At 42.1% G+C, this 27,086-nt stretch overlaps 2 protein-coding genes across 5 annotated transcripts in view; one reads left to right on the top strand and one right to left on the bottom strand.

Moving 5' to 3' along the window:
• Positions 1-8,422: 8,422 nt before the first annotated feature.
• LOC109484142 lies at positions 8,423-20,543 on the bottom strand. 4 transcript variants are annotated; one of them, XM_019787364.1, is made up of 16 exons: positions 20,379-20,543; positions 17,816-17,928; positions 17,290-17,389; positions 16,608-16,769; positions 15,921-16,075; positions 15,359-15,452; positions 15,019-15,168; positions 14,228-14,304; positions 13,988-14,077; positions 12,563-12,662; positions 12,040-12,188; positions 11,511-11,638; positions 10,928-11,037; positions 10,585-10,689; positions 9,844-9,974; positions 8,423-9,521 (listed from the first exon to the last, which is right to left on the bottom strand). In XM_019787364.1, the coding sequence occupies exons 1-16, from the start codon at positions 20,409-20,411 to the stop codon at positions 9,278-9,280; spliced, it is 1,941 nt and encodes a 646-aa protein (XP_019642923.1). In that variant the 5' UTR covers positions 20,412-20,543; the 3' UTR covers positions 8,423-9,277. The 4 variants fall into 4 exon arrangements, with proteins under 4 accessions (XP_019642923.1, XP_019642924.1, XP_019642925.1 ...); XM_019787365.1 differs by lacking the exons at positions 17,816-17,928; positions 20,379-20,543 and adding an exon at positions 17,688-17,741; XM_019787366.1 differs by lacking the exons at positions 17,816-17,928; positions 20,379-20,543 and adding an exon at positions 17,622-17,671.
• A 1,943-nt stretch (positions 20,544-22,486) lies between these two features.
• Positions 22,487-27,086, top strand: part of LOC109484167 (probable cationic amino acid transporter) — a 35,018-nt gene continuing 30,418 nt past the window's right edge. The window contains exon 1 of the mRNA XM_019787396.1: positions 22,487-22,589. The gene's annotated coding sequence lies outside the window, so the exon portion shown is untranslated. The remainder of the gene's footprint in view (positions 22,590-27,086) is intronic.

Here is a 27,086-nt window from a genome sequence, read left to right as displayed (position 1 = left end):
GTCATATCTCTGACTCACACGGCCACTGCCGCGTCAGATTTATTTCTTAATTTGTTCCCCCAGCATATCTTATCAAGCACCTTTGCCCTCCGATAGCGAGACATGGTCTCAGTGATTGCGAGGAGAAATTAGCGGGTGATTTAGAGAGTTATGCCACCGTGTTTCCGGGTAGAACTGAGCGGAGATCCGCAGAGAGAAAAACAGGCTTAGAGAAAAAGGTAGTAATTGCTACTTTGAGTGCTGCAAGGTCAGATTATATGAATCAAAGAGGCAGAAGAATGTCGCGACAGCAGCACAGCCTTTAAAATGTTTGTCAGGTAAAGGATCTGACTCAAATTGGCTCATACTTATACAGGAAAGAATTGAAGTAAAGGTGACATTGTAACTACATTCCCTACTAGTAGGTAGATGTAAGGATAAAAAAGATTGCATATTTGTCAGTTAAAGAATCTGACTCAAATTGGCTCACACTCACATGAGCGAGAATTAAAGGTGATATTTTGACTACATTGAATAAGTAGATTTACGGATAAACAAAAGATCGCATGTTGATGCTTAGGCCCTGGTCACAGACGTCATTACACGATGGCAAACTAGAGTAGTCGCGCATTTTTCGTACCAAATTTCTGCAAACAGATATGGTTTCTGTTGGTTTTTGTATACGTCCTTTTTGTACGTTTCTTTTCTTTTCTTTGAGTTGAATTCTGTTCAGATTCACCAGAATTACATCAATGCAACTTTCTTATTTTACACATACGGCTTTTGATACAAACGTCCAAATCAAGACATAACCTCAATTCATCAGCAAAATAAGAAAATGCTGCGTCATAAAAGACCGGTACATGACCGTGACTGGTACGACGGTTATGTCACAGTCACTATTGAGTCATGTAGGAAGTCGCGATGTTAAAAAAGCCTTCGCATAAGGCTAGACTCAAGAATTCGCGGAAACGGAGATCGGGACAGGGATATGGAAGATACCACAGGAGATTAGGGGGTGTCAGCACGAAAAGGAATTAGCTCAGACACAGTTGGTAACTTTTAGCTCAGTAGCAGACACTTGCCAAATAAGGTGAACCAATTTTCCGGAGTAGCTCGCACACCAAATAAGGTTTTAACCTTAAAAGATAGAAAGTGATCTTGTGGTTAGGGCTGTTAATGGTTCTGGGTTCAAATCCCTGGCAGGACCCACTGATGTTTTGCACTTGGGAAAGGTACTTGGCACCTATTTCGTCACTTACTTGACTCAGGTAATATCACCTAGGAGCACCTAGCTCACAATTTATTGTCCTTACTTGGTTATTTTTGTAAATTCTTTAACGACTCAAGAAGTCTGGTAGAGACTACAAGGAGACAAAGGGAAACAACAGGTTACGTTTGATTCATGCTAGTACCTATTAGGGCTCCTAAATGGGTGGCAGAGCTTAGTACTCAGTGCGCTGTGTAAGTACAGGTTAGCCCATAGATCCCGCCTGTAGTCGGAGGGTTTCCTGTACTTTGAAGTCCAGGTTCACACGTGGTTCTGCGAAGTCGCAGGGAAAATCGTCCTGGACGGGTTGGGCTATCCCATTAGACAACAGGGGGTACGATATTGCGGTTGTACCTTGTTTGCACGGTTCTGGATAGTCCGCGCGTATCCAGAACCGTCCCTGGGGCAAATCTACGTTCTTGGATACGCGGAGGCTATCCAGAACCGTGCCTGATCCTAACTCATTCAGTCTAGAATGGCTAGCACGGCCCTGGATACGAAAACCCCCTCCCTATCCCTTCTCTGACTTGGACGCCTCTCGGCTGTGTAGGTGATGGTTGTTTTCCTGTCTGCTGGGCTTCAGGTTCAACCCGTGCATCACGGACAAGTTCGGTCCGTCAGGAAGGAAGGAAGTCTTACTGTAGCTGCGGTAAATCAGCACAGCAGGGCGGGGAACAGCCGCAGTCGTGTGAGCTGGCGTACGTACAGAACTGGTACAGAGTACCGGTACAGTACCGAGAAAATCAGTTAGGTACAGGTCCAAATACCAACATCTAAAGAGATCTTTTCAGTATCTAGCGACGCTGCTCCGCAAGAGATACGTGTTCCGTCAGCTAATAAGTTGAATATCGTCATACTGATTACAAGTATCCTTAAGATTTATGAATTTATAACGTACTGTATGTGTTAACAAGTTTTGCAAGTGTACAGCTGTTTTCTGTGATTTTAAAGTCGTTTCTTTTGAAACTTCTGGAATTTTTTCATTGATGTCTTTTATTTCTTCTGATATTGATACTGAGACTCATCAACAACATGCTGTGTTTTTCCTATTACTGAGTCGTGCAGAGTAAAATGTGTGGGGTTCATTCACTATCACATTATTGTAACGTTAAGTACCTTAGCAACATGGCCTTATTGTCATAACATGGTTGTTGACAATATTCGTACCCCCAGCCTGTAAGAATTGACTGAATGTTTATGAGTCAGACTGAACGCCTACTCAACCCACACTGTTCCAAAACACCCGCCCCCGTTCCCAGTTCTGCGGTGTTGTGGTGAAAACTCTCTAGACTATTAGAAAAGAAAAAAACCGGAAGCAAATTTGAGCCCGCTCCGCTCAGAAGCAGCGCAACGTGCCAGGTTATATTTACCGCCATGCCGGTAACACTGGCCACACGTACTGTACTCTCCCATCCACTCAGACATGGAACAGGCCATGTTGTTGGTTGGTAACATCATCCAGTCTCTTTGCGCGGGCATGGCTTCTGTCATTGTCAAACTCTCTTCACGGTCTCTCATCGCAGGGGTGTTAGAAATAATTAGCTGTGAGGAACATGCCCCACTTTCCTCTCCAGGCTACCGGGAGAAAGTTGGCCGGCCGGCGGGGAGGAGTCGGCGGTGAGTGAGGGGAGGGGGGTGAGAGTTGCCAGCGCTTCCTGAGACAGTGTTACACCTGGCAATGTTCCTGGAAAAGTTGCAACTAAGCTAGTGGCAGCAGAAAGACAATTCTATGTATGACATCACCTACAGAGTGCAAATCTAATGCATGAGGACGAAAAACAAGATAGGCAAAAAAAATAAGATTTTCAAATTTTCATTCCTGAGAGAGAGTCAGGCCTTGAGGCCACAGCAAGTAAACTTAATGTAAAACATTCCCTTCGGGCTCCAAATCTAATACGAAACGGCAAAAAAAAAGATGAGTGGAAAGAAAATGATACAGGGAAGTTATAACATATGCGTAGAATTACTAAACGTTCATTGAAGGCATTGTGTTTGGACGGTTCCACTTTCCTGAAGGGGATAGTTGGTTTTTGCAGACTCCCTTATTGATATTTCCTTGCGATGTATGCGGCTCTGTTTAGTTTACAACCAACGCTCAGAGATACACCAGTGTGTTGTGGAAACAACGTCACAATTTGTTGTAAGGTTAGAGAAGGCGGTTCAGTACCAAGGACAGCACCTACCTTATACATTCCTGCAGTTACTAAATGTCCGGCGGCCACATACTAGTACTAGTACGTCGTGCGGGCGCAAATTGGTGACGGTTTTGGGACAGTATTACTTGTGTCCTTCAAAATTCAGCTTGTCTTGTTACGAAAAGACTGTCTAAAGTTTATGCATGAAACACCTCGTTGACACTCGAAATGTGTTGACAAGAATCCCAGTAATGGCGGCGTAAACAGGGTCACGACAGGTCAGTCTCTGGAGCACCAAATGTCAGAGGTCAACAGACTCATCCCTGATTACCCACGTAATTGCAGCGAACAATGCGGGCACGTTTACACCGCCCCGGGCAAGGATCTCTGTCCAAACCAATTTGTCAGACGTGAATTATGGGATGACCAGAATGACTACAGGGACAGAACGGCGGCCATGATGACCTTTGAAATTTGCCTACGAAGGTCACGCCTCCTTATTTCGTATCAAATGTCGTTTTTGACGGATCTTAAAGGATTTTAATATCAACAATCACAGGTCGTCTATTTTGTCAAGGTGGCGCTATGGCTACGTTTGTTTTTACCAAGGACATTAGTATTAATATCCCTGCACAACTGAGTCCTTGTTTTCACGCTTCAACTGGGCTCAAATTTTGGTGTTATGATACAAATGGGTCTGAAGAAAATATTTCATCAGTCTGCGCATCCCGGCAAAGTTATACGTCTGGCGGGAATTTAATGCAGACATTTTGGAACTGAGCGGGAAAACAATGGATACTGACATGGAGACTGTGCAGTAATAATGATTGAAAGACCTCTATTGTACATTTTTGCTCATTGCGAACTAAGTACAGGTCATGGTAAATAGCGATGGTAGACTAAAATATATCTATAGTAAAACTACATATGACAATGTACAGGTTCTGCTTCTTCTCGCTTCTTAAGACATAAACAGTCTGGCTTTACGGAAGGTCGTGCATGCCCGGAAGCTGTTCGGGAAAATACAGACTCTAAAACATTTATCAAAAATAGATACTATGTTCTAGGGAGCTGGGATGAAAGATATGATTTTGTATTTCATGGACGCCACCTCTACTAAAATCAGTGGCGTCCTAAACCTCAAAAGACAACAAAAATGAGTCTCAAATCCTGAATAGCACCGTAAAGTTGCATCTGGTATTTGCAGAGACTAATCAGCAGTCCTCTCTTTTTTGCCGGGAGCAGCTTAGGCGAGACCAATCCGTTACAATTTGAATTTCATGTGACTGACTACGTCATCCTACGACGTCACTGGTGTACAAATATTGAGACATGTTGCGAAACGGCAGAGGTCAGCAGTTTGGAGCCGGACTCCCAGAGAAACTCACCCCACGTCCCCCCACCTGTACAAATAGTCACAGACACACTAACCTACCCGGCTTTGTCTCCCGCCGTCCCCGGGCTTTCTTCGTGCTGTCGGTGGGGAGAAGATGTAGAGTGTCTGTGTCAAAGTGTTCCTGTCCGGTGACGAAGTTCTCTCACAGGTGGCTTAAGCTCCACAAGGCCACTTTTATCAACCAGAACAAGCTTCTTATTCTTTTTTTTTAACAGGCACAACTGCAGTTCTAAAACGTTTAGAAATATCACAGTTATCAACATCGATTATATCTTTACATGTGACAATTCTCACAGAGAAGGAATAAATACATACGGGAGTGCTTTTGTTATTAGAAAAGATACTGAAACCCTACTCAAGTTTGCAGTTGACTATACGGAAGTCTCCGGAGTTTTTGTTGTATCAACAAAGCTTCTCATGTGTAAATAACACTTTAGAAATATTCATACACCGTTTTTGATTGGTCATAAAAGTCATGGCATGAGAACAGTCAAATGTTTTCATGTCAACAGTCAACTTTGGGAATCCTCATCTACAGTTTCTAAACGCCTTTCATAGATTCTGTTTTCCCTTTCTACAAAGCCGTCAGTTTAAACTAGACTTAAAAAACGGCCCGACCCTGCCCGACTTCTCGACTCGGCACTGAGATTACCCCAATCCCGGTGGTCCCACCACGCTCCTTAAACTCTCCTTACAACACCAAGAATTGTTCCTTATTGAGGATTGAGGGAGAAAACAGCGGCTCAGCCCGGGTCAGACAGATTTAACATGTCGTGATTGTGTTAAATGTAATCAGGCGGCCTTTATGCCATAATTGGGCGGGATTTGGTGGCCCTTTGTCGGGCGTGAGTACAGGTCAACCCCGGCTTACGTACGGAGCCGCCCGCCAAGGTCCCAGGCTGACGACAGAAGAAATAAATGGAAAATGAATAACATAAGAAATGATAGGCAGGAAGGAAAGAATGAAAAAAAGAAATCTGAAAGAAGGGAATGAGAATCTGAGAAAAAAACTTTTTTCGGTAGAAACTGGCAGGAAAACATATGATAAACAGACATATTATAATCTTGTGATATTTGGGTTTTGCTGCAGGCAAAATCGTGAAATACAGCTCTCCAGAATAACTACCAGTCGCTGTGAGTTCCTCTACAGAAGGACTGAATATTACTTAGAGCGGTAGCTATTCTGTCAATGCTCTCTTGTGCCTCTAAACCCTTGCTTATACATACTTGTATTAAAGTAAGGCTATGCTTACAAAACTTCCGGACCCGCACATGAAAAGAAACAGTAACAATCTTAAAGTTGAAAGAGGACCTTGTGACTGACTGACTGCAGACTTCATAACCAAGGAGTAAACTTTGTCTTAGAACATCAGTGAAGAGGTAATCCTAGGAACGCTAAAGATGCTTAGAATTCTTAGGACTACATATATCCCGCCCATAAAAGAAACAATTTGGATATGAAAGAAAACTTGACTATAGACCTAACATTCCAACGTAACTACGATTTACATCTATTAGTTCAAACATCAAAATATACCAAAATGTTTGTCACACACAGACAATACGTAACGTTCGTAGTTAAATCATCAGCGTCGTCGTCGCCGCTCCCGTCTATCTGTTGATGATGCAGGCCACCATTGGTATCTACTCTCTTCTGTCCTGTGCCTGCCTTAGTTAAATGCAGAGCGACAAATGTTCAACCCGAAGTAACAATTTTAAACTGAACGGAAGTCTCGTCTCGACTCCTAAATTAAAAGGTAAAAACATCTATAGAACATCAAGAAAGGGCATAATCCTGGGTTCTTTTTTCCTACAAATGTTTGAAATTCTTCCCTGAATACCGGTGTTCATTGCCCCGCCCTTAAATAGTAACGACTTGAAGTTAAATGAGTCGCCCGTTTGCCATAGACTCTGAAACTAAGAGGGTAAACCTTGTCCTATATAGATAGAACATGAAGTAAGGCCGTGATCTTCGCGGTGTTTCAGCTATGCCAGGCAGCTGGAGACAAATGCGTCATCTTGTTAGCGTGACGCGTTATCAGCCGCGACATCGTGTAGGCTCGAGCCGACAGAACGTCGACATGAAAGACGGTCTTTATAAAGTCTCCGGCCAAGTCGGCACCTCTTCTCGGTCTCTGAGGAGTTTTCTCCCGACAAGTGCAGGGCCTAAGTCCGGAGATACCCCCCGCGCCACCCACCGAGCCCTTTAATTTGCTTCTCCACCGCGGCGTGTCTGCGAGCCAATAACCGAGGGAAAGAGGAGCGGAAATTCGCGGGACGGAAGTTGGTCGGAGGGGGAAATTGTATTTCATGGAAACTCGCAGACGCATTAGTTTCGGCGCGCGCGGGAAGCACGTGGAGTGACTGACGGACGGTCTGGAATGTGCGACCTGCAGACATCTTACAGACAGAATCGCGATGTACGAGCGCCAAGCAGACGTTGGGATTGAGAATCAAGTACTTACTTGAAAATTTGAAAGTCTGAGACATTTTCGGCCGGAATACGGCCCGTATCCTCTATTGTGTAGGGATATCAGTTGATGTTGGCTGGATTAAGCCACCACCGAGACCCAGCCACTGCTAAAGATTGTTTAAGCGAAAAATGACTCTGGTGACTGAAATTATGGTTATCAAGAAATTTGTACGACGGTCATTGACGCTATGATGTTCCGAGATTTCTTGAGTGTGCTGTCACCCGGTTAAAACCTCGACATGGCAAAAGCGCTTCTGTTGAAGTAAACTGTACTGCAATGACGTCAGATTTTCAAATTAGTATTTAAACTGGCTAAATGGATGTCATCATTGTCCCTCCTTCCTCAGTGTCAACATTTCGTCATCTTTCCCCTCGTTTCAAAGGACCCAAAATAGTTTACCGTTCCCGAAAATAGTTCCTAACTGCGGTTCCCAGAAGCCCGCTGAATGGCGGTGCATTATGGATGTGTCAACAGTGTGAAAGTGCGGAGGTTGCGGCGGTGAAAGCCGGTGTTTGCCGTATGGAGATGCGACACAAGTGGCTACAAGGGAACATGTTTGCCCCTGACGACTTGTTACGGATGACATACATGCGTGGCTGTTTGCAGGGTTACGTCAACTTACCCCACTTTTCTCCCAACAACCCGTCAGCTGGGCGGAGTTTATATCTCCGCTTAACAAAGGCAACAAAGACCGGCCTGTTCACCACCAACCTTAAATCCGATCCCTACATCATCCACAAAGCTTTAAGGTACAGAGAAGAGGGGATTTAGACTAATCCGCTTCAGAAGGATTAGAGTTATTGCTTGATCACCACATCAAGCTTGCAAGAAGTCTTTTTCCCCCTTTCTTCACTTTCCTGTATAAGACTGAGATCTTATAGTGTTGGGTGAGATAAATGCCCCGCCAGCTGTGCACATATCCACTGGCCTGCGACTGGGAATCTATCCTGTTAAGATTTGTACTGCAGAAGTAATGCTATACACACTTTGCAAAAGGTAAAATCGTCATACTTAAGCCTTCACTGATCCTTGTAAAGACGGATAAGTTGGCCTTGGGGTGCGTTGTGGTGTAGTGGTCACCAGTTCCACTTCCAGACCAGAAGGTCTGGGGTTCCATTTCTAGTTTGTGGTCTGAACCTTACTGGTAAGGATTACAGTGGCAAGGCAGTATCTTTGTGTGACATTTATTATGTTACATATATCATTTGTTTGCAACTCTTGTTTCCATCCATTAAGGATATTGTATAAAAAAGGTGCATAGGACATGATTCTAAATAATGTTAAACATAAAAAAAAGCACAAACTGCAGTTTGGGTGTACATAATAGATCTAGAGTAGAGTATATATACAAGTTCTATCAAATATATCTTCTCTTCACACAAAATTGTAGATATTTGAAGAATTTTCTAAAATGTATGCATAGCTATGTATGTACATGGAAACCTGATTGGAAGAAAAATCTGAGAAAATGAAAGTGCATCATTGGACAGAATTGTATACATACAAGGCTTGTATTGCAACAAGGTTATGTGCTCAATCATTACAAAATGAACAAAGAAATGTAACATACAGGTCTGTTTTACAAAGACCAACCAACCAACCAACCATACTATATGTATTGGGGCTAATAAGTGTGTGTGCTGGTTGCGCAAGGTGTAAGAGTGTGGTCTGCACGCCACGTCTGGCCGTGTGCGGTTGCGTGCATCGTTCGTTGCGTAAGTGGTAAGTGAGTTATACATGCTTACAACGTACGATCTCTGTGCAATTGCAACTTTACTCCAATTGCAACTGCACATACGGCGTAAGGCTTCTTAAGAAACATGTTCAGATTTCTTTAAGGATAATGACATTTTGGTATCTTCATTTCTGTAACCAGTGATTCATAATAATATTATAGATATAAAAATATTTGGCCTTAAAAATAGTTGTCAAATTTAAAATTTTCAGATTCATTACAAAACTTAAATTTGAAGCAACCAGTATTTCTCAACTCTCTGGACTGATTTAAAACAACCCCAAATGTTTAAGAAGGTCGGGCTCCCTTGTCCAAGGACGTTGTGCTCTGACTCCGACCTGAGGAAAATGACCCCCGACCTTTGTCCTTGAGTGACCCCTGTGATCCCATGATGCCCTTGGCTGCCTTGTGAGCGTGCTCAGACTGCATGAGAGCGAGACCCTGGTCGGCCATGTTCCAGGCGTCCCTGTCCAGCGCGTTGTTCCGGATGTGGAGGAAAATGTCCTGGAAGCCGAGATGCTGCGCCCGCATTCTGTGGGAGAAACAGCATGGAGTGTTAATAACTGGTTTATTGAGAGAAAAAAATAGTACATGCTCAAACCACTTATTGCAGCAAACTAATAAGGCTGGCTGAAATGTGCGATCTTAGGCTATACAGATACAAACAACATCAAAATAAGTTACAAATGCGTTGTATGTAGGAATTCACTTGGCACAAATTCAGTCGGTACTTATCCTCTGTTCGTCCTTAACGAGACATAAAGCCATGACTTTCCCCTCCATCTGGACCACATCATCAAATTAGCCTTAATAAAAATCTGACAAAAGAGGGCGTTTCAGGTTTCTGTACTTACAGTAGATGTGGGGTGTCGATGAGAGCCAGGATAATCTTGGCTGTGACCTTCTGTAGGACAAGGTCAGATGTGCGGGAGAACTGGAACAGGGTGTCCTTCAGCCGGTCCGAGTCCAGCAGGTGTTCACAGCTCTGTCAGGAGCACAAACAATAAACACAAACAATAAACAAGTTATCAGTATGGGAAAACTGCATCAGGGTGTCCTTCAGCCAGTCCGAGTCCAGCAGGTGTTCACAGCTCTGTCAGGAGCACAAACAATAAACACAAACAACAAACAAGTTATCAGCACGGAAGAACTGCAGCAGGGTGTCCTTCAGCCGGTCTGAGTCCAGCAGGTGTTCACAGCTCTGTCAGGAGCACAAACAATAAACACAGACAACAAACAAGTTAACAGTACAGGAGTACTGCAGCAGGGTGTCCTTCAGCCGGTCCCAGTAGCAGGTGCTCACAGCTCTGGGACGAAGGGGTCTGGCGGTTAGGGTTGTTGGCTTACTTTAGCATCTACATGTAAAGGTTCTGGGTTCGAATCCCTAGCAGGCACTGAAGTTTTGGGGGTAAAGGGCTAGGAATGGCAAAAATTGTGGCAGATCTGCAATGAAATGATGATCCACGCAATGAACCATGATCACTTGTGTTCAAAGGTTAAATGGTGGCAGCCACGGTCCACCACACTGATGGTTTCATATTAGTACCAGTCTTAGATGTTGGTAGATTTAGATGTAAAAGGTGAATGAATGTTACCTCCTGTGTCTCTGTGAAGTAGAGCAGGATCTTCCCAGCCAGTAGGTAGAGTCTGGTGTCCATGGTGTGGACAGGTAAGGACAACAAGTAGTCTAACAGTTCCTCCTGTATCAACAGTAAACACAAACAGTTAACACAAACAATAAACACAAAACACAAACAGCAGTTACAGGTACAGTCTTGTATTCAAATTGTGGACTGGTAAAAATAACAGGTACTCCAACAGTTCCTCCTGTATCAGCAGTAAACACAAACAGTAAAAACAAACAGGAAACACCTGCTGACACAACAACACAAACAACAATAACAGCAACAACAACATGATAACAAATGACCCCCTGACCTGAGCAGATATAGTGCTGCTGCTCTCGATGGCCAGTAGCTCCAGTGTTTGCAGGGCAAACCTCTGTGTGTCTGTGTCTGAGCTACGGCACAGGTGCACCAGGGCCTGGGCTGTAAGGGCAGGGAGAACAATGCAATCAGAGATGGCAGACTTCACACACTTAAACATACTGGTCTGCAACCCTTCCAGTCCCACAAATAATCGCATCACTGGGAATGTTTGCCGATGTTGCAGCTAATAATTACCACTATGTTCTGCACCCTTATGTTCCAAAACTCAACCAACATATTCATGTATTTTCTGATAACCCTAACCCTATGTCAAAACATGGGTCAAAACATAAGGGGTGTTGGAACATAGGGGTGTCGGAACATACATAGGGGCATCCCCCAACCCCGTACTGTGTATATTTGGAATCATACAAATACATGCACACACACACGCGCATACACACACACAAATGCACATCTCCAACTTTTTTAACAGCTGCCTGCTCATGATTTTAACTACACAGGTACCACAGGTACAGCATATAATGCAAATTCATCCCTGATTCCTGAATGTTTCAGGCCCCCAGACTCACCAGGACTGTTGAGGGAGGCCATCTGTGCGCGGATGTCAGGGTTGAAGGCCAGCTCCAGAAACACCCCAGAGACAATACTCTGTACATCCTTCCCACCATGCCGTGCTGCATGGCACAAGTCCTCAAGCCTGGAAAACAGCATACAGAATAGATTTAAACCAAGTCTTGTGAAACATGTAAGGCCAGACCAATTAGACATTCCTGAGTGAAATTTTTATGACATTGTTAAATTCACAAAAGGCTGGGAGTAAAGCTTGAATTTTCCTGTATTCACTCAGTGAAACTGCGAGAACCAACTCTGTTTCATTTGATCTTCAAGCTCAGCATTAGTAAGTTTCAAGTACTTTGTTTGTTTGTTTGTTTGTTTGTTTGTTTAAGTCTGACATCCAACATAGCTAAATTAGTGAGCCCTGGATTAAATTCACAATCAATTTGTCCTCAATACAATTACCAACATTTAGGTCCTACCATCATATGCAAATAAAAATATATTTGTTGAAGTCTGTGAACATGAAAACTTCATCCCTACCCATGGTCAGCCACGATGGCTGGTTTGTTTTCCTCCGAGTCTGACACGATATAACTGAGCGCCGTGGCGGCTTCCTTCACCACTCGCTGGTCATGTGCGTGTAGAACCGCGGTGAGGGTGCGTACACCACCCATCTCCACAAACTTGTCCTGAGGGGGTAATAAGATACTGTTTGATTCAAGACTAAAAAACGATAAGCATAATGTTTACCTTCACATGGTCTAGCGAATCTAGCCACACAAACTATTGCTGTTTCTTCTTATTCATACTACACACATTCATGTATACGGTGACCAGCCCCTCCAAGTCTAGCCTGCCACTTGCTACATAACGTAATCCAACACCACAGGGTGTCTGCTACAGTACCAGTTACCATGGTGACAGACATCTGTTCCAATTTGGAGGAGGAGAGGAAGCAACGGAGCAAAATAATATATTTTCCTTCAGAAGTGGTATGAAATCTGCATATATCTACATGTACATCAAGAGTATTTTCGAACCAAAGAATGATGTCTTATCTAACCTGTATAGCAGGAACTGTGAGTAGTTCTGCCATGGCCTCAGTGGAGTACTCCTGTGTAGCTGCATCAGTTGACAGGCCCATAGCTATCAGCAACTCCAACCTGCAACATGGAACAACAGGTGAGGCTCTGCATGGGGGGATCCTGGAAATGCTTACCAATCAATTCTGGAGGACTGGCAAGGAATTATAGTAAATTCAAAAGGCCAAGCAACAAAAAATTGACTTGTACATGTACTTGAGAAAAGTTTTGTGAACAAGTTCAACACGATTGTAATATCTTTTTCTGAAGTCTACAGTGTCACATTTACTAAAAAAATGCCACTCTATAGGAATATATGAACAAAAATTCATTCATTTTGATTTATTCAGTCATTCCTACAGGTGTCAGTACCAGACATATGAATCTGTTACATAAAATCAAGGTAAAAATTCAAACCAAACTGTTCTCTCAAAACCCATCCAGTAAAAGTCTAGATGACCACTCCTGTGATCCATGCAGGTTTAGCCTCCCCCCTGTAAGCCTGTTTTCCTGTCCCTAGAAGCAGACCACTCACACAAAGCACCTAAAGCCAACGACCTCTCATGACCCCTTCACCTCAGACAACCCACAGTTACATGTATGGCTGCTGTGAACTGGGGACACCAGACTTGTTATCAAACTGTGCGTGTGTTTGTTTACATGGTTGTCCTGGCAACAACAACACATGCATGTGTAGATCAGAAACAACACAAGAGGGCCTGTATGGAGAGACCTGGCAATGCTTATTGGTATATTTTAAAACTGTCTGACTATGTGGAGAATTTGTCAATAACATGCACTTAATGATAAATTTTGTACAACACATAATGTACTACATAGCAATCAATTACATTTCATAAAGAGTTTAACCTACTGCACTTCCTGTTGAATAAGAGTGGGCTGGCTATGATAACGGTGAATAAAATAGCTTGCTACCCTCATGGAAAAAGGCATGCAGACCCTCACACTAGAAACATATTCAGCACAGATGTCTAAAAGAGAGACAGAGGAAAAGACCTATAAACAGTTCGAAACATCTGCACGACTCAAACACTAAATAATGTGAGGAAGTCTTCTGAAGGATGGTCGCATCTGTGCTACATGTGACAACAGAGGAAGGTCTGGTGCTATTTTTAGACCCAGACTTGTTTTTAGGGCCAGACAGAGAAGCAAGCCAAGTTCGTCCACGGATCATGTACGATGTTTCCCCCCATCTATGGAGACGGAACACAGTTTTCAGTCTTGGCCAAATGTTTGGCTCGCAGGGTGTGAAAATTACCTGATGGTGTCACTGCTGTCAAAAGGGCTCACAGTGTCTGTGTCTGTAGTGAATAACAGGTACATGGCACAAGATTTGTACACGTACACACACACACACACACACACTAACAATCACAAGTGCCTACCCTCCTTCTGCCACAATCCTGAACTTGTTGTCGTCCCCAGAAGCGGCCATGGTGGCCATCTCATACGCCGCTGTCCTTCTCTCCTTAACTCTGCACGGAAGAAATAAATCTTATTTTATAGTTACCACATGAAGACTTTTTCATGTACAGAAGTAGTACAGTATGTCTATATGGTAAAAGGAAAGAAAACCTTACCCGGTAGTCTTATTTTGTGCATCAAAATGAACTGAAGTCACTCACTTGCCAGTCCTGGCTGCTTCCATGACCTTCTCTATATCCCTGGTCAGGACCAAGGCTTTCTCAATCAGGTCTCCAACCTACAGGAAAGAACATAATTTTTTTATGCACATTTGTACAGTTTGAAAGGTAGACTCACACTGAGACCTTTCTGGGACCTTTGGCCTAACTTCTCCCAATGCATGTGGAAATAACTACAGAAACACAAACAAACAAACACACAGACACACCTGTCTACAGTGACTCAAAGACAATCCTGGTCACAGTAGACAAGTGGTCACCATATATAGACAGGATTCACAGGGCTCGAGTCAATGAGATAATTATCTAAGGGATCAGAATAGTGAGTTGGTCGTTATGCATACTGAGAAGTGGTCACTAGTACAGGTTTGACTGTTAAATATCACAGAAGTAGAAAGTATACTATCCCAGTGCCCCTCCTTCAAACTGGGTGAACTTTTTTTGTTTTCCTAACAGTCTTCTGGATCTAATCCGATTTTGTTTGTTTTCTACAAGCAAACTGTTGGCAGACTGCTCAATTAGACTGATCTGTGGTGTGTATCTCAGCTGGTTGGTGCTGTAGCCATGTGGTCATCATTCACACATCTGGGGAACTTCTTCCCTTGGCTGGCATTCAGTGTCAAGAATGGCCTATGGAAAAAGCGCCCTCTTTCTGTTCACTCTATAAGTGTAACATAATCCTGATGCCACAACAGCTTATACCACACACATACACATGCACCGAACACACATTATTATGTGAGACAAAGAAAGAAATATCAGACCAAAATTACCTCATATTTGAAGTTGTGCAGTATGACCCATGTGAGAACATTACTGCACAGCATGACCAGGGCATGTAGGAAGTAGAACCCAGCTGTGTAGACTTCAGCATGTGTACAGCCGGTACCCAGCTCTGTAGGATAAGACAGGCACTGCAAACTCTGGGGGAAGAAAAGAACAGAACAATACGTTAGCGTTTATTACTTCTGGGTACAAAAATATTTTTGGTGGGTTTGTGTGTATGCTTGTCCGGACAGAGTTGGGAGCTTTGCCTGTTTTAACAAATGCTCTATCGAAAGATATACTGCCAATCATGTAGCATCACCAATAACTGGTTGAAGTATGTCTCACCACCAGATTGAGTGCAGTGTAGATGCCCAGTCCCAGTGAGACTCCAAAGTTGATCAGAGACATGATGCCATAAACCACACAGAACTGCCTCCTCCTGGAAATAAAACAAGACAAAATCAATTTATTCTTTTACTGTCATTGCATAACACAGCGTTTTTTTGTACCAAAGTCCAATGAATTGGGCCTACCCTGGGATTTGAACCCAGAACCTTTAGATTGTAAGTCTACTCCCTAACCACAAAACCAACTTGCCAACTGTTTATTGAGTTCATTTAAGCAGAACTCGTTCAAGATCACTTTTCTTTTGTATCAAAGTTCCCCATCTCATGAAAGTCAGTTAACCATGTGAAAAATAAGTGCATACTTCAAACCACGAGACAAAAAAGTACACAGTGTGTATGTATATAGATTCATTAGGACTTTGAATGATATAAACTGCATCGTTAATATATTTTGTCTGACCCTTACCTCTTCCCTCATGACCTCAATGAAAAGTGGCCTGCATGTTGATTTGATCTTTTCATGAATACACAAAGGTTCAAACAAACAGATAAGTGCGTACTTGAGCCCGGCGATGCCTGTGAACCCGCCAACACGAGAGTATTTGGGACAGCGGAGGTACCCATACAGCCAGGACACGCCGCTCCAGAAGATGGAGTACCAGTAGTGAGTGAACACTGCCAGCAGGATCAACATCATCTGGGCTGTCAGCAGGCCCTGGGATATAAATGAATGAAAGACCTTTATTGTACCTTTTTGCTCATGGTGAACTAAGTACAGGTCACAGAAAATAGCGATAGTAGACTAAAATATATCTATACTATAGTAAAACTACATAATGTACAGGTTCTGCTTCTTCTTAAGACAGTTATAATGTGGTCACTTCCAGATACAGAAGTATTGTTTTGGGTGGTTGACTTGTCGGTTTGTGTGTTTCATATCCAAGTGAGTACTCAGAGTAGTGATGGTTGCATAGAAGGTGGGAGGTGGTTTTACAGTTGATTGATTGAGTCATCAGTAAGTGAGCTGTATGACTTTATGGAGAAATTACCGGTAAGGAAGTTGTGTAATACCCTACATCATACAATCTTCTCCACAGTCACAATTATAAAAAAAAACCAAAATCTCCACTTTCTTGTTTCTCGTTGCACCTAAAAATATTTTCATGCACCAGGTGACCTAGCCTTTTCCCAATAATGAATTTGAAGACCTAATTTTTTTTTTCTGAAAGATAAACCTCTGTTTGTACCTCCAGCCCAGCGAGCATCTTTTCTCTCCTTGAGAAGATTTTCATCTCTTTTTCCAGAGCCTTCATGACCTCATCAGTCTGACCTTTCCCAAGGTCAAGCTCATGAGAAGGGTCAAGGTCATCTGTAGACTCCATCAGCCTTTGCTGCAGGTCCACCAGGGACTGAGGTAGACACAAAGACATAATATGGTTATGGTTATAAAACACCCACCAAGGAACACTGGGTAATCATCTTGTTAGGTCAACCTGCATGAAGAACAGGGCTTGAAATACTGAGTGCATGTCCACCTTAGTGCACCCAAATTTAGAGCTGTGTGCTTCTTCTGTGGGTGCACCAGACAAATATTTTTATAGAGATGCATGTATAGTAGTATAAAGCATATTGTTACATTCTAAGTGTCAGAAAAATACTAAAATCATTGCAATTTGCAGTAGTACATTTTGCTCTTTTCTTTAGAAATGAAACATAATACTAAATTAGTTTTTGCTAACATTCTACTTATTTTATTTTATATGGTGCACCCAAAAACTTTTTGTGCACCCAATTTTTTAGGTTTGGTGCACCAGTGCACCTATTCAATGAATTTGGAGCCCTGTAGAAGGAGAATTTTTTTTTCAAATTCAATCAGGGGTTTTCTCCTTTTACCTAATGCATGCATCAGTGTATGTGGAGTTGTCGTACCTCTTGTCGTTTAGCCATGGGAACCATGGTGATGACTGCATGGTCCACGATCTTACACTCCTCCATAGTGTAGGGGTCACGCAGGTACTGTCCCTTGTACCTGGGGAAACAAATGGATGCACATGTAATAAAAATTTACAGCTGTTCATTTTCACTTTTATGTAGCAAACACAGAAACTGATATTATTGTTTATATATGCTTTTTTATCTACTAATTTGAAGAAAAACTTTTCCTGTATCTAAAATTCCTGTCCATTGTCTTACCTGATGAACCTAATCTAGTGCTGTACCCTCCCCATGTCATACAGGCGGCTGTACAGCATGTGTCTTACCTGAACCTAAACTGGTGCTGTACTCTCCCCATGTCATACAGGCTGTACAGCATGTGTCTTTAATACCTGAACCTGAACTGGTGCTGTACCCTCCCCATGTCATACAGGCTGTACAGCATGTGTCTTTAATACTTGAACCTGAACTGGTGCTGTACTCTCCCCATGTCATACAGGCTGTACAGCATGTGTCTTACCTGAACCTAAACTGGTGCTGTACTCTCCCCATGTCATACAGGCTGTACAGCATGTGAGCACGCACGCGGGCGATGGTGTCTGTAGTCTTACATTTCACCACAAACGTCTTGTGCTGTGTTGAAGAACAAAAAAAAATATTGCTTCAGGGTTGACATGACATTGATGACTAAAATGTAATCAATTTATAATACAGTGCTCTCCAGCTATTTGCATGAATGATTTGTCAGGGAGTTTTATCTCTATAACAGGTTAAGTCCGATATGGGGGCCTGCAAGGGGGGGTCCAGACAATGCTCCACGCTAAATTGTGAGAGGTCTAAATTTTGCTTTACGATAAATTCTAAGTGGCTACAACACATTACGTAGAATTAAAAGGGCGAATACGCTCTACGCAAAATGCGCCAATTACGCTCTACGTGAAATTAGAGTGGCCCGCTTATGCTCTACGTAGAACTAAAACGGCCGATTACGCTCTACGGAAAAGGGCATGGCACTACCCTAGGGCTGCGTACCTAAACGTAACATCAGGTACAGGTACAGGTACCGGTACAGAGGTTTAGGTACAGGTCCGGACCTGTACCTGTACCTGAACAATTTGACAAATTAACACGTGTTCTTCACTTTTTCAATCATGACACAGAAACAATAATAAAGTGTTGACAACTTGTCAGTATCTTTATCACAACCCTGGATCAGCCACACTCTCGCGATGTCTCGTGAGACTGAGGATCTCAAATCAATCGACGGTGTTTACGTCTTTTCCAGTGCTAATTTTTCGTCTTTGTGGTAGGATTTACCTATCTTTAGTCATATACATGGTGTAAACTAGCTATTTCGGTATATACTCGTTACTTCATGATCCGGTATTTTGGACCTGTACCGAAACGATTTTTACGGTATTGGACCGGTACAATGTACCGGTCCGCAGCCCTACACTACCCTGTAGGGATCCTGGGCCATGTTGATTTGATTATATGTATGACATCCCCTGGAAACCCCAAACCTGACGCAAGCATACAAATAAAAAACAAGCTTAGGCCACACCAATTTAATTTGTTGGTTCTCGGATTCGCCTCTTCATTTTTTTCTGATTTGCAAAAAAAAAAGATTCTGGTTCTGAATCAACTCAAAAATGCTCATATTTTGCCCCCAACAGTTGAGAAAAGTCCTTTTTCTTCCTAGTTGTTGCAGTGTTTCCATCTATCAATGCAGTGGTTTGATTAAAAGTTCAAAATTCATTGTTTAAATATTAACACAACCTTTTGTGTTGACTTCATGGCTCCTATCATAGCATTTGGGACTATAAGGTTCCGGGTCGGAGTTTAATTCTGACCAGAGTCTAAGTAAGTGCGCAGTAAATTGCCGGAAACGTGACTTAGTATGGTATGTTTTGGCCGCGATATCCCTGAAATCGTAATATCTGTGTACATATCTTTGTATTTTCTGAAAAGCCTGTTAGTTGTAGCCTTTATAGGTGGCGTAATGTTGGTGGTCCAGCTAAGACTTCCTGGTATTCGTCCGCGCGGATGGTTATGTGGCCTTTTCGCCTGACCGCCGGGATGGTACGTTCTATATGCGTTCTGGGTGTGTTCGGGCCATCGAAGATAGCGATAAACTTATCGCATCGATTTTAATTAAATTCAAATTTTGGAAGCATTAGGTTCTGAGCTTCTTCGAGTACTAAGCCGTTACCCTGGGAAAATTCGTTTTTTCCATGCAGCCATGGTTAAAAATGACGAAAAAAATGACCCCTTTTTTCAAAATGTACTTTGATGTGCCTCATTTACCCCTAAATAAATTGGGCGCAGAAAATATCAATCAAGTGTATTGATAAGCGGCACGGCACCCCTTTCCACCAAAAGAGTGAAAAATTCCGACCCGCGTTTAGTACAGAAATGACAGCCCGTCGGGCTGAGGGTGTCAAATTGCTCGAAATAGTACGGAGGGAAACTCCGGTCCGAGACCATAATAGGATGCCTAGACCTGTTTTTATTTTTTTTTTTCGCCCTGTCGCTTCATGTTTTTTCTGACAAAATCCGAGAACCAACAAATTAAATTGGTGTGGCCTTAGCAAAAAAAAGTTTCCTTTTTTTTTTATTTACTTCATTATGAAATCTAAGTGGTCATAAACTGACGCAAGCGTGCAAATTTTAAAAATAGTTCCAGAAAAAAGTTTCCTTGTAATTCATTATGAAATCTATGTGGTCATTAACGTTGAGCAAATGACACAGAGTATGGTATGGCGAATAATAATAGAAGTTCATTTTCATTTCTTCACATTTTCTTCTTTTCCTGAATATTGATTTCTATGACATTAGTATTCGGCGGTAAACAAAGAAGAAAAAAGTCAAAATATAGTCAAGAGGCTTTCGTAAAATATTCAGAAATAGTATATACACGTATGTCGGTATCCAGTATTATCATACAAAATGATTACGAGTCGCCACGGCTAGGTTCAGTTCAGATTTTTTGTCGTCGCCCCCCTCCCCACTTTCTTGTAAACATAAACAAACAAATATCTCCGCAAAACTGCGACGTTTACACGATATTTCCGTGAACTTACCGGGAAAGATTTGCTCTGCACGTATAGAAGCATGTCTGGTGATGTCTTATGTAGCTTGAATTCAAACAAAAACTCTAAAATTCAACATAATCCAAACAGTTCGATGCAAAGTCGGCGTTTTTGCCTTCCTCGTTCGACAGCGAGGCTAATTGCTCTGACGTCAGCAGTACCAGGGAAACGGGACGCCACGGCAACCAGCTGCAAAGCGTAATAAATCCGCTAGGAGCGCTGCTGATCAGGTGACAGTCGGATTCACTACACTTCTTGGATGTAGTGCAATGTTTAAGGCAAACAATGCAATTTTACGGCGGCAAAACGAGAAAAAAAATGGATTCTGGATTAGGAACTCTGTCTGATATTGACATTTACTAACGGGAGGGGTCCTAATTCCGACCTATGTTCCATGCAAACGCACAGACATTTGGTAATAGTTTGTCTGACCAAAAACCCGCTCAACATGAGATATAATATTGACAGATAAAGATCACAACGATTAAAGCTGTACAGCTGTGTATTTCACTTCAGTGTAGCGCCTTGCACCCACGCGTTCCACGGAGATATATGTAGGGTTGCCGGCCGGAGCTTCTATTGCGTGCGATCTACGTTTGATCAGAAAATACCCCCCCCCCCCAAAAAAAAAGCGACCGATCCGGGAACGCCTGAAAAGGAGGCTAGATGGGGCAGGGTAGACTAGAAAGGGTCAAAGAAGAACCAGCATTAAGGATTTGACTTAAAGAATCATTGGACAAAAATATTTCAATGCCAACGTGCCAATGTATCGTTCGTGTGTTTTGAACTAGAAATGCATAGATTACCTCCCAAATTCTACTTTAAAACGCTTCATCTTTCTCACAATGCAAATGGGGATATATCGGGTATATGAGAGAAAACACTGGAGAAATTCATTCTTGTAACTTTTTGCATGTACAGTACAAACTCGCACTTTCAACTTTTGGTTGCCTTGCCAAGGTGGGAACAGAAGAAAAAGCACAGTACATTTCGTATGATATTTTAGAAGTTGGTCCATTGACAATTATGGTAATTTTACTCAGGGCAAAGAACCTGCACCCTTTTGAGTAAATAGATAGTGGAAGAATAGAGTAAACTGTATGTAAAGCAATGCACAGATGCGAAATGAATAAAGATCCTATTGCAAGCATTGTGAGAAGAATTGTTGTGACCGGAGCAGTCTCAAAAGCGCCCCCTGGCATGAATTACTTATTGCCTGTTTTTCATCACTGTGCGGGAACGAGTAAATGAAGTTAATAAGATTACTAGTATATATAAGAAGGTATTTGATCCAATAGAAGTACATACGCGTCCAGGGTGTCTACAAAAGTTCCCCATCCCAAATCCTTGGTGAAGGTTTAGCATAGACTTCGGCTACCACAAAAAGACGAAGTTATTTTCTAACCTCCTTGATTAGGCTAAAGGGTTAGCCAGAGAGTTGGGGTCTGGGTTGAGGTTAGAGTAAATGTCTAGGGCACGAATCTACCTTCTTTATTTTGTTTGACCTTTCTTAAGGATAGAGCATTATAGCAAATGGATCCGGGCCATAATCCTGGCACATATCATGAATCATTTTTCTCCGTATTTGTATGTTAGGATTTTCTTCACGTTTCCTTGCTTCGTGTCGTAAGCGTATCGACTGGAAAATACGGTTCCCGGAAAGGTGACTACTCGTCGGCAAGATCAAAGGATAACGCTAACCATCATTACCATATATGGCGTTCTGGCAACATGATTCCTGGAAAATACTTAACAGTAAGCTTTTAAAACTTCATCAAATTCAAGAAAGCTGGGTTAATTTTTTTGTCTCAACTCGCTCGAGGTTGCATACTTTAATAGACTCCAAGCAGATCCTTTGGTGGTTGCAAATACGGTATCAAATTGGAGCCTGCAAATTGGCCAGTAAGTATGCCAGGCAGTTAAAATTTGTACCCGTACAAAAAAGAATACTATAAAAAGACACAAGAGCACGATGAAAGTGTCTAAACCCTTTAAAAAACAAGCCAAAGCCCAAACCTCTGCTTGGAGAGAACATGTACTCTAGAGGCACGTTGCGCAGTATGACTGCGTCACACACCCTCCCCCGTAGCTGAAACGTACCGTCCCGGTAGAAGCGGCGTTTGACGCAGTCGCCAGAAAGGGGTGCTGCCTGGTGAAGCGCGTTATTACAAGCCGTGAACGCTGCAGCCAAGGCCTGGAAAGGTACGACATTCTCTTATCTACATTCTCTTGTATTATTCTACTAGCACAACGCAGGGAAATCGTGTAAACTAACATGTTTCAGTTATAATTTAAGATGAGAATGTTAGAAGACAGGGACAGGATATAGGGATGGATTGATGCTCAGTGTATGTGACGTCACCTGTATAATACGTCCAGGTGTGGCAATTAAAAGGTGAGAACATCTTTGCAATATTTTCAGGTAAACCTTGCAGGTGTGTTTGTGTTCCTGGCGTTTTTAGGATTATATTTGAAGGACGAACTGCTGCGTAGAATTTGAGCGATTTTAGAGGCTGCCCGTAACATCAATTTTTCATGATGCATTAAATATGCAGGTTCTCGCGCCGCATTCACACTGACTGACGCCCCTAGGTTGTCCCAGAAAACCCAAAAAATACGCTTCATTATTCCCTTTACCCCATTTTCTTCTTATTTGCAGACGAATTGAACGTAATTCTACAAAAAGAGGTAGATAGCTGCCCAGGCTTTGTTTCATGGGTGATAGATACGGGTGAAGGGGTATCAAAAAGCAGTTTTGTAGAAGAGAATTGACCGATTAGTTGGTGAGATGTCTAGCTCGTGGAAGGGGAAATGGCTTGTCTGTTTTCACATAGTCAAGGCCCGGAGAAATATGGTAATGATTCTAGGTTGCAACAGTCGAGACGAGTAGACTCTTCAAAATTTAAAAATGTACAGCTACAAAATGTCTGCAAGCTGTAATATGATACATAGAGTCATAATGCAAAGTATTATTCGTGCAAGGGACAAAAAAAAGAAATTGTGGGCATGGTTTGTTTGCATAAAAGAATGGGCATTGACGGTAAACGTACCAACCATACCTGTCCTATTCTTGCATGGTAACTGTCCAAGAATTTGTTCTATGATTTTAATTGATTTGGTCCTGTACATGTATTTTATAACATCCGGTGCCTTCAATACTCTTTCAAAATGTACGTAGAACATGTTCTATTCCAAACCTGTGTTATTTTATGCAGCCGTGCGAGACTGTTACCTGTGTCTATTATATTCCAGTACCACATAAAACACGCCTTGTTGATGTACCAAACTAAAGCCTTTAACTCCGATGTTTATTCAACATATAACAGCACAATGGCGAGTTATTTGCGTCACGATGTCCGATGTGCACCGTTTGATATGTCATTAACAACTGTGTATATTCTAAGCACAACCTTGTACTGAATGCTGTATCCAGAACCGTGCTTTTTGAGGCCCCGTGTTCTGGATAGTCCGCGCGTATCTAGAACCGGCCAGGGGCAAATCTACGTTCTCGGATACGTGGAGACTATCCAGAATCGTTTCTGACCTTACCCTTAACCCGTTCAGGCATAGTACTAGATAGGAACGGTTCTGGATGCGATACTGAATGTTCCAAGTGTGGTAATCTTCAAGCAGTTGGAAGGAAAGGTCCAAACACCCTTTACCTTCCCCATGAGGTTGTGTGTTAGCAGAACTTCACAAGTATGAAAATGTTAGGTCATTCCTCCCCATATCTGCTTGGAGATAATAGGCATGTTGCTATGAAGTGTCGTGAGAGGCTTACAAACAAATACGTCACGCCACTTCCGGTGTGTGTACATGATTGCACTTCCGGTACAGATGGTTCGCGCAGAGAACCAGATAACGTTATAATAACGTGAAAGGTCAAAAGGTCAAGTTCAAAACGGTGACGCAGAACATTTCGGGAAAGAAATGTCTAATTTCTATCTAACTTTTATGTGTTACCTGAGCAATCTAGCATCTTTAATCTTAGTGGTAACACCAAGTCAAATTCATTTACATCGCTGTTGAGAGCCTCAAATGGAGCCTCAGGATACGAAATTATATGATAATAAATCTCATACACAAAACATAAGATTTTGTTCGAATTTTTTATCTTAAAATGTGTTTGTAATGTTTGACGTCATTGTTTGCTTGGCCCACGTAAAGGCCCTCTGAATAAGAAGTTATACTATATATAAATCTCATAATATTTAGATGACATTTTTTGGAAATGCTGATCTTATAACTTGTTCGGCGTCAGTTTATGACCTAAGCCTATGAAGTAAAGATTTCTCAAGATATACTCAAGGAATACAAAGTTACGACCATAAGGTATGGAAAGCTCTTAATTTCCAGACGTGCCCCCCTCCCCCTTCCTCCAACAGTCATACACTTTATCAAGCTCAGCCATCCGGCAAATAAAAGTCGACAGGCATTGGTCCCCAAGGGACGTCATTACTGTATATCTCATTGTTTTGTTACAAAATAATCAACTCTAGGTATACCGTATAACCGCTAATATACAATATGATGGTCTATAGTTTAGTTTATTGGATGGAACTTGGGCTGTTGCCTGCTTAGCTTGCGCGTATGGCTAACGAAAACAGTTAAACAGTTTAAAATGATACTGGAATACACCAGCAATTATATCAAACCCCAAGCCTGTACACTGCGCACTATATTTTGAAAAGTTAGGCATCTTGTGTGTGTGTGTATTTGCCAATCTTGATTTTCCCGTTCCTTCAGTAAATATGGAGTCTATATGTCACGCCAAACATAAAATTTACTTACCATGGCCCTACTGTACGCATATCAGTTGCTACAGTAATTTCTAATAAATGAAAAATAAAAAGTAATTTTTGTGAATGACATCAGCGCGCGCATTAATTTTCGCCTGATTTTGGAAAAAATATAAGTATTATATTTTGTATAACAAGGTTTATGATGTCAAAATTTAAAAATAAAGGGACCTTGTTTTTTGGCCCACCTTTTTCGCCCTATCGCATTGCATTTGGGGTCTGCGGAGGATGCTATCCATAAAATATGACTTGCTGCGGCCTTACTATGACGTCTCAGCTAGCCATAAATCCACAGTACCTCGTGACGAGAATAAAGCGTGAACAAAGAGACGACACGGTGGAAAGGTCGCGGCATTTTCCTCGGTAAATCGATTAGTAAATGTTTGGACACTTGCACAGCACGAAAACAGATATTTAAGCAAACTTTCCGCAATATGTAAAGAGGTATTAAAGGTGGACAAATATTCAAGTTGACTTTACGACTTCGTAAAGGTTGCTGAAAGGTAAATTCCGCCTTTCCGTCACCTTTCAGTGGGCTTAAATACGACGTAAATATATAAAGACATTTAAGCAAACTTTCCGCATATGTAAAGAAGTATTAAAGGTCGGAAAATATTTCAGTTGACTTTACGACTTCGTAAAGGCCTCTGAAAGGCAAATGTTCCGTTTCGTAGCTTGTTTTTTAACGTCTAACCATGTTCCAAACGGCAAAAAGATAAACGAGTTTATCGCCCAGCCGGCTTCACACTTTCATTTTGCTTCATTCGTGAAGCATGACAAAACTTACATTACTTTTATGTCCTTCGCGTGAACTTACAAAGTATCCATATGCAGACACCCAATGAGGAACGTGTTATGTGATAGGGCGGTACCCAATGGGATACAAGACAGCGAGGTTCAAATCTACCGGACTCAACTCATTTTTATGGCGTCTATGTCGAAGATACGTCGACCCTCCTTCTAATTGAGACATTATGGCTGAAGTTGAGAATCTCATGGAGCGAGGAAAGGCAAGAAAATTTTTTCGACTTCTTTAGAATATGTTGAAATTGGTGGAGGCCCAGTCGCAAAGAATCCAGGGGCTTCTAAGCAGCGGCAACGACAACACGACTCTCGGCCCGGCTCGGTCTGTCTGACAACATCCAGGAGGACGGAGGAGAAATCTTTCACAAAACGCCGTATACGAGGGAGCTGATCAAATATATGTTTGGAGATACAAGTAGTCAATTCCTTGTATTGGTGAGCTTAGTTTAGGAATGTATTATTTTGAACTGTTTTCATTATACGTAATCTGCAGCTGGGGAGGGATACGTAATAATGTGACAATATAGTATGAGCTAACATCTTCTTCTAAAACATTTTATTAGGAATCATTGTATTTTGTATGTTTTACTCAATAAATTGTTCTCAGATCATATCTGTTTCTGTCATCATATTCACATATACCGACGTAAGTTAAGGTTATGCACAGCCGATCCAAATGTTCGGAAAGGCAACTTAAAGCTTAAAATTGTCCGTAAACAGTGATTAAAGGAATAGTTTACAAAGCCTTTACGGACATAAAAGGTGCGTAAAGGCACTGCTTAAGTGCAAATACGTATCTTTCCAGTACTACGGAAAGGGCACGTAAAGACAATGTTTACGAGGGACTTAAAGGCAGCTAAAAGACCTCTTAAATTTTAAGTAAACGCATGCTTTCCGACCAAAAAAGGTCCGTAAACAATACTTAAAGGAATAGTTTACAAAGCCTTTACGGACATGAAAGGTGCGTAAAGGCACCGCTAAAGTAGTGCAAATACGTATCTTTCCAGTACTACGGAAAGGGCACGTAAAGACAATGTTTACGAGGGACTTAAAGGCAGCTGAAAGACCTCTTAAATTTTAAGTAAACGCATGCTTT

Source organism: Branchiostoma belcheri, unplaced genomic scaffold (genome assembly GCF_001625305.1).
Source record: "Branchiostoma belcheri isolate BF01 breed outbred unplaced genomic scaffold, Haploidv18h27 scaffold69, whole genome shotgun sequence".
Lineage (NCBI taxonomy): Eukaryota > Metazoa > Chordata > Leptocardii > Amphioxiformes > Branchiostomatidae > Branchiostoma > Branchiostoma belcheri.
This window is presented reverse-complemented; position numbering and strand designations above follow the sequence as displayed.

Bases quoted from the DNA above. Each gene is read 5' to 3' on its own strand.
- LOC109484142 (XM_019787364.1), bottom strand. From the start codon at position 20,411: ATGCTTCTATACGTGCAGAGCAAATCTTTCCCG. The intron at 17,390-17,815 runs GTAAGACACATG...TTGTTTCCCCAG, and splicing joins CAGCACCAGTTTAGGTTCAG to GTACAAGGGACAGTACCTGC. The intron at 11,639-12,039 runs GTAGGGATGAAG...GCTGTTTTCCAG, and splicing joins GCCATCGTGGCTGACCATGG to GCTTGAGGACTTGTGCCATG.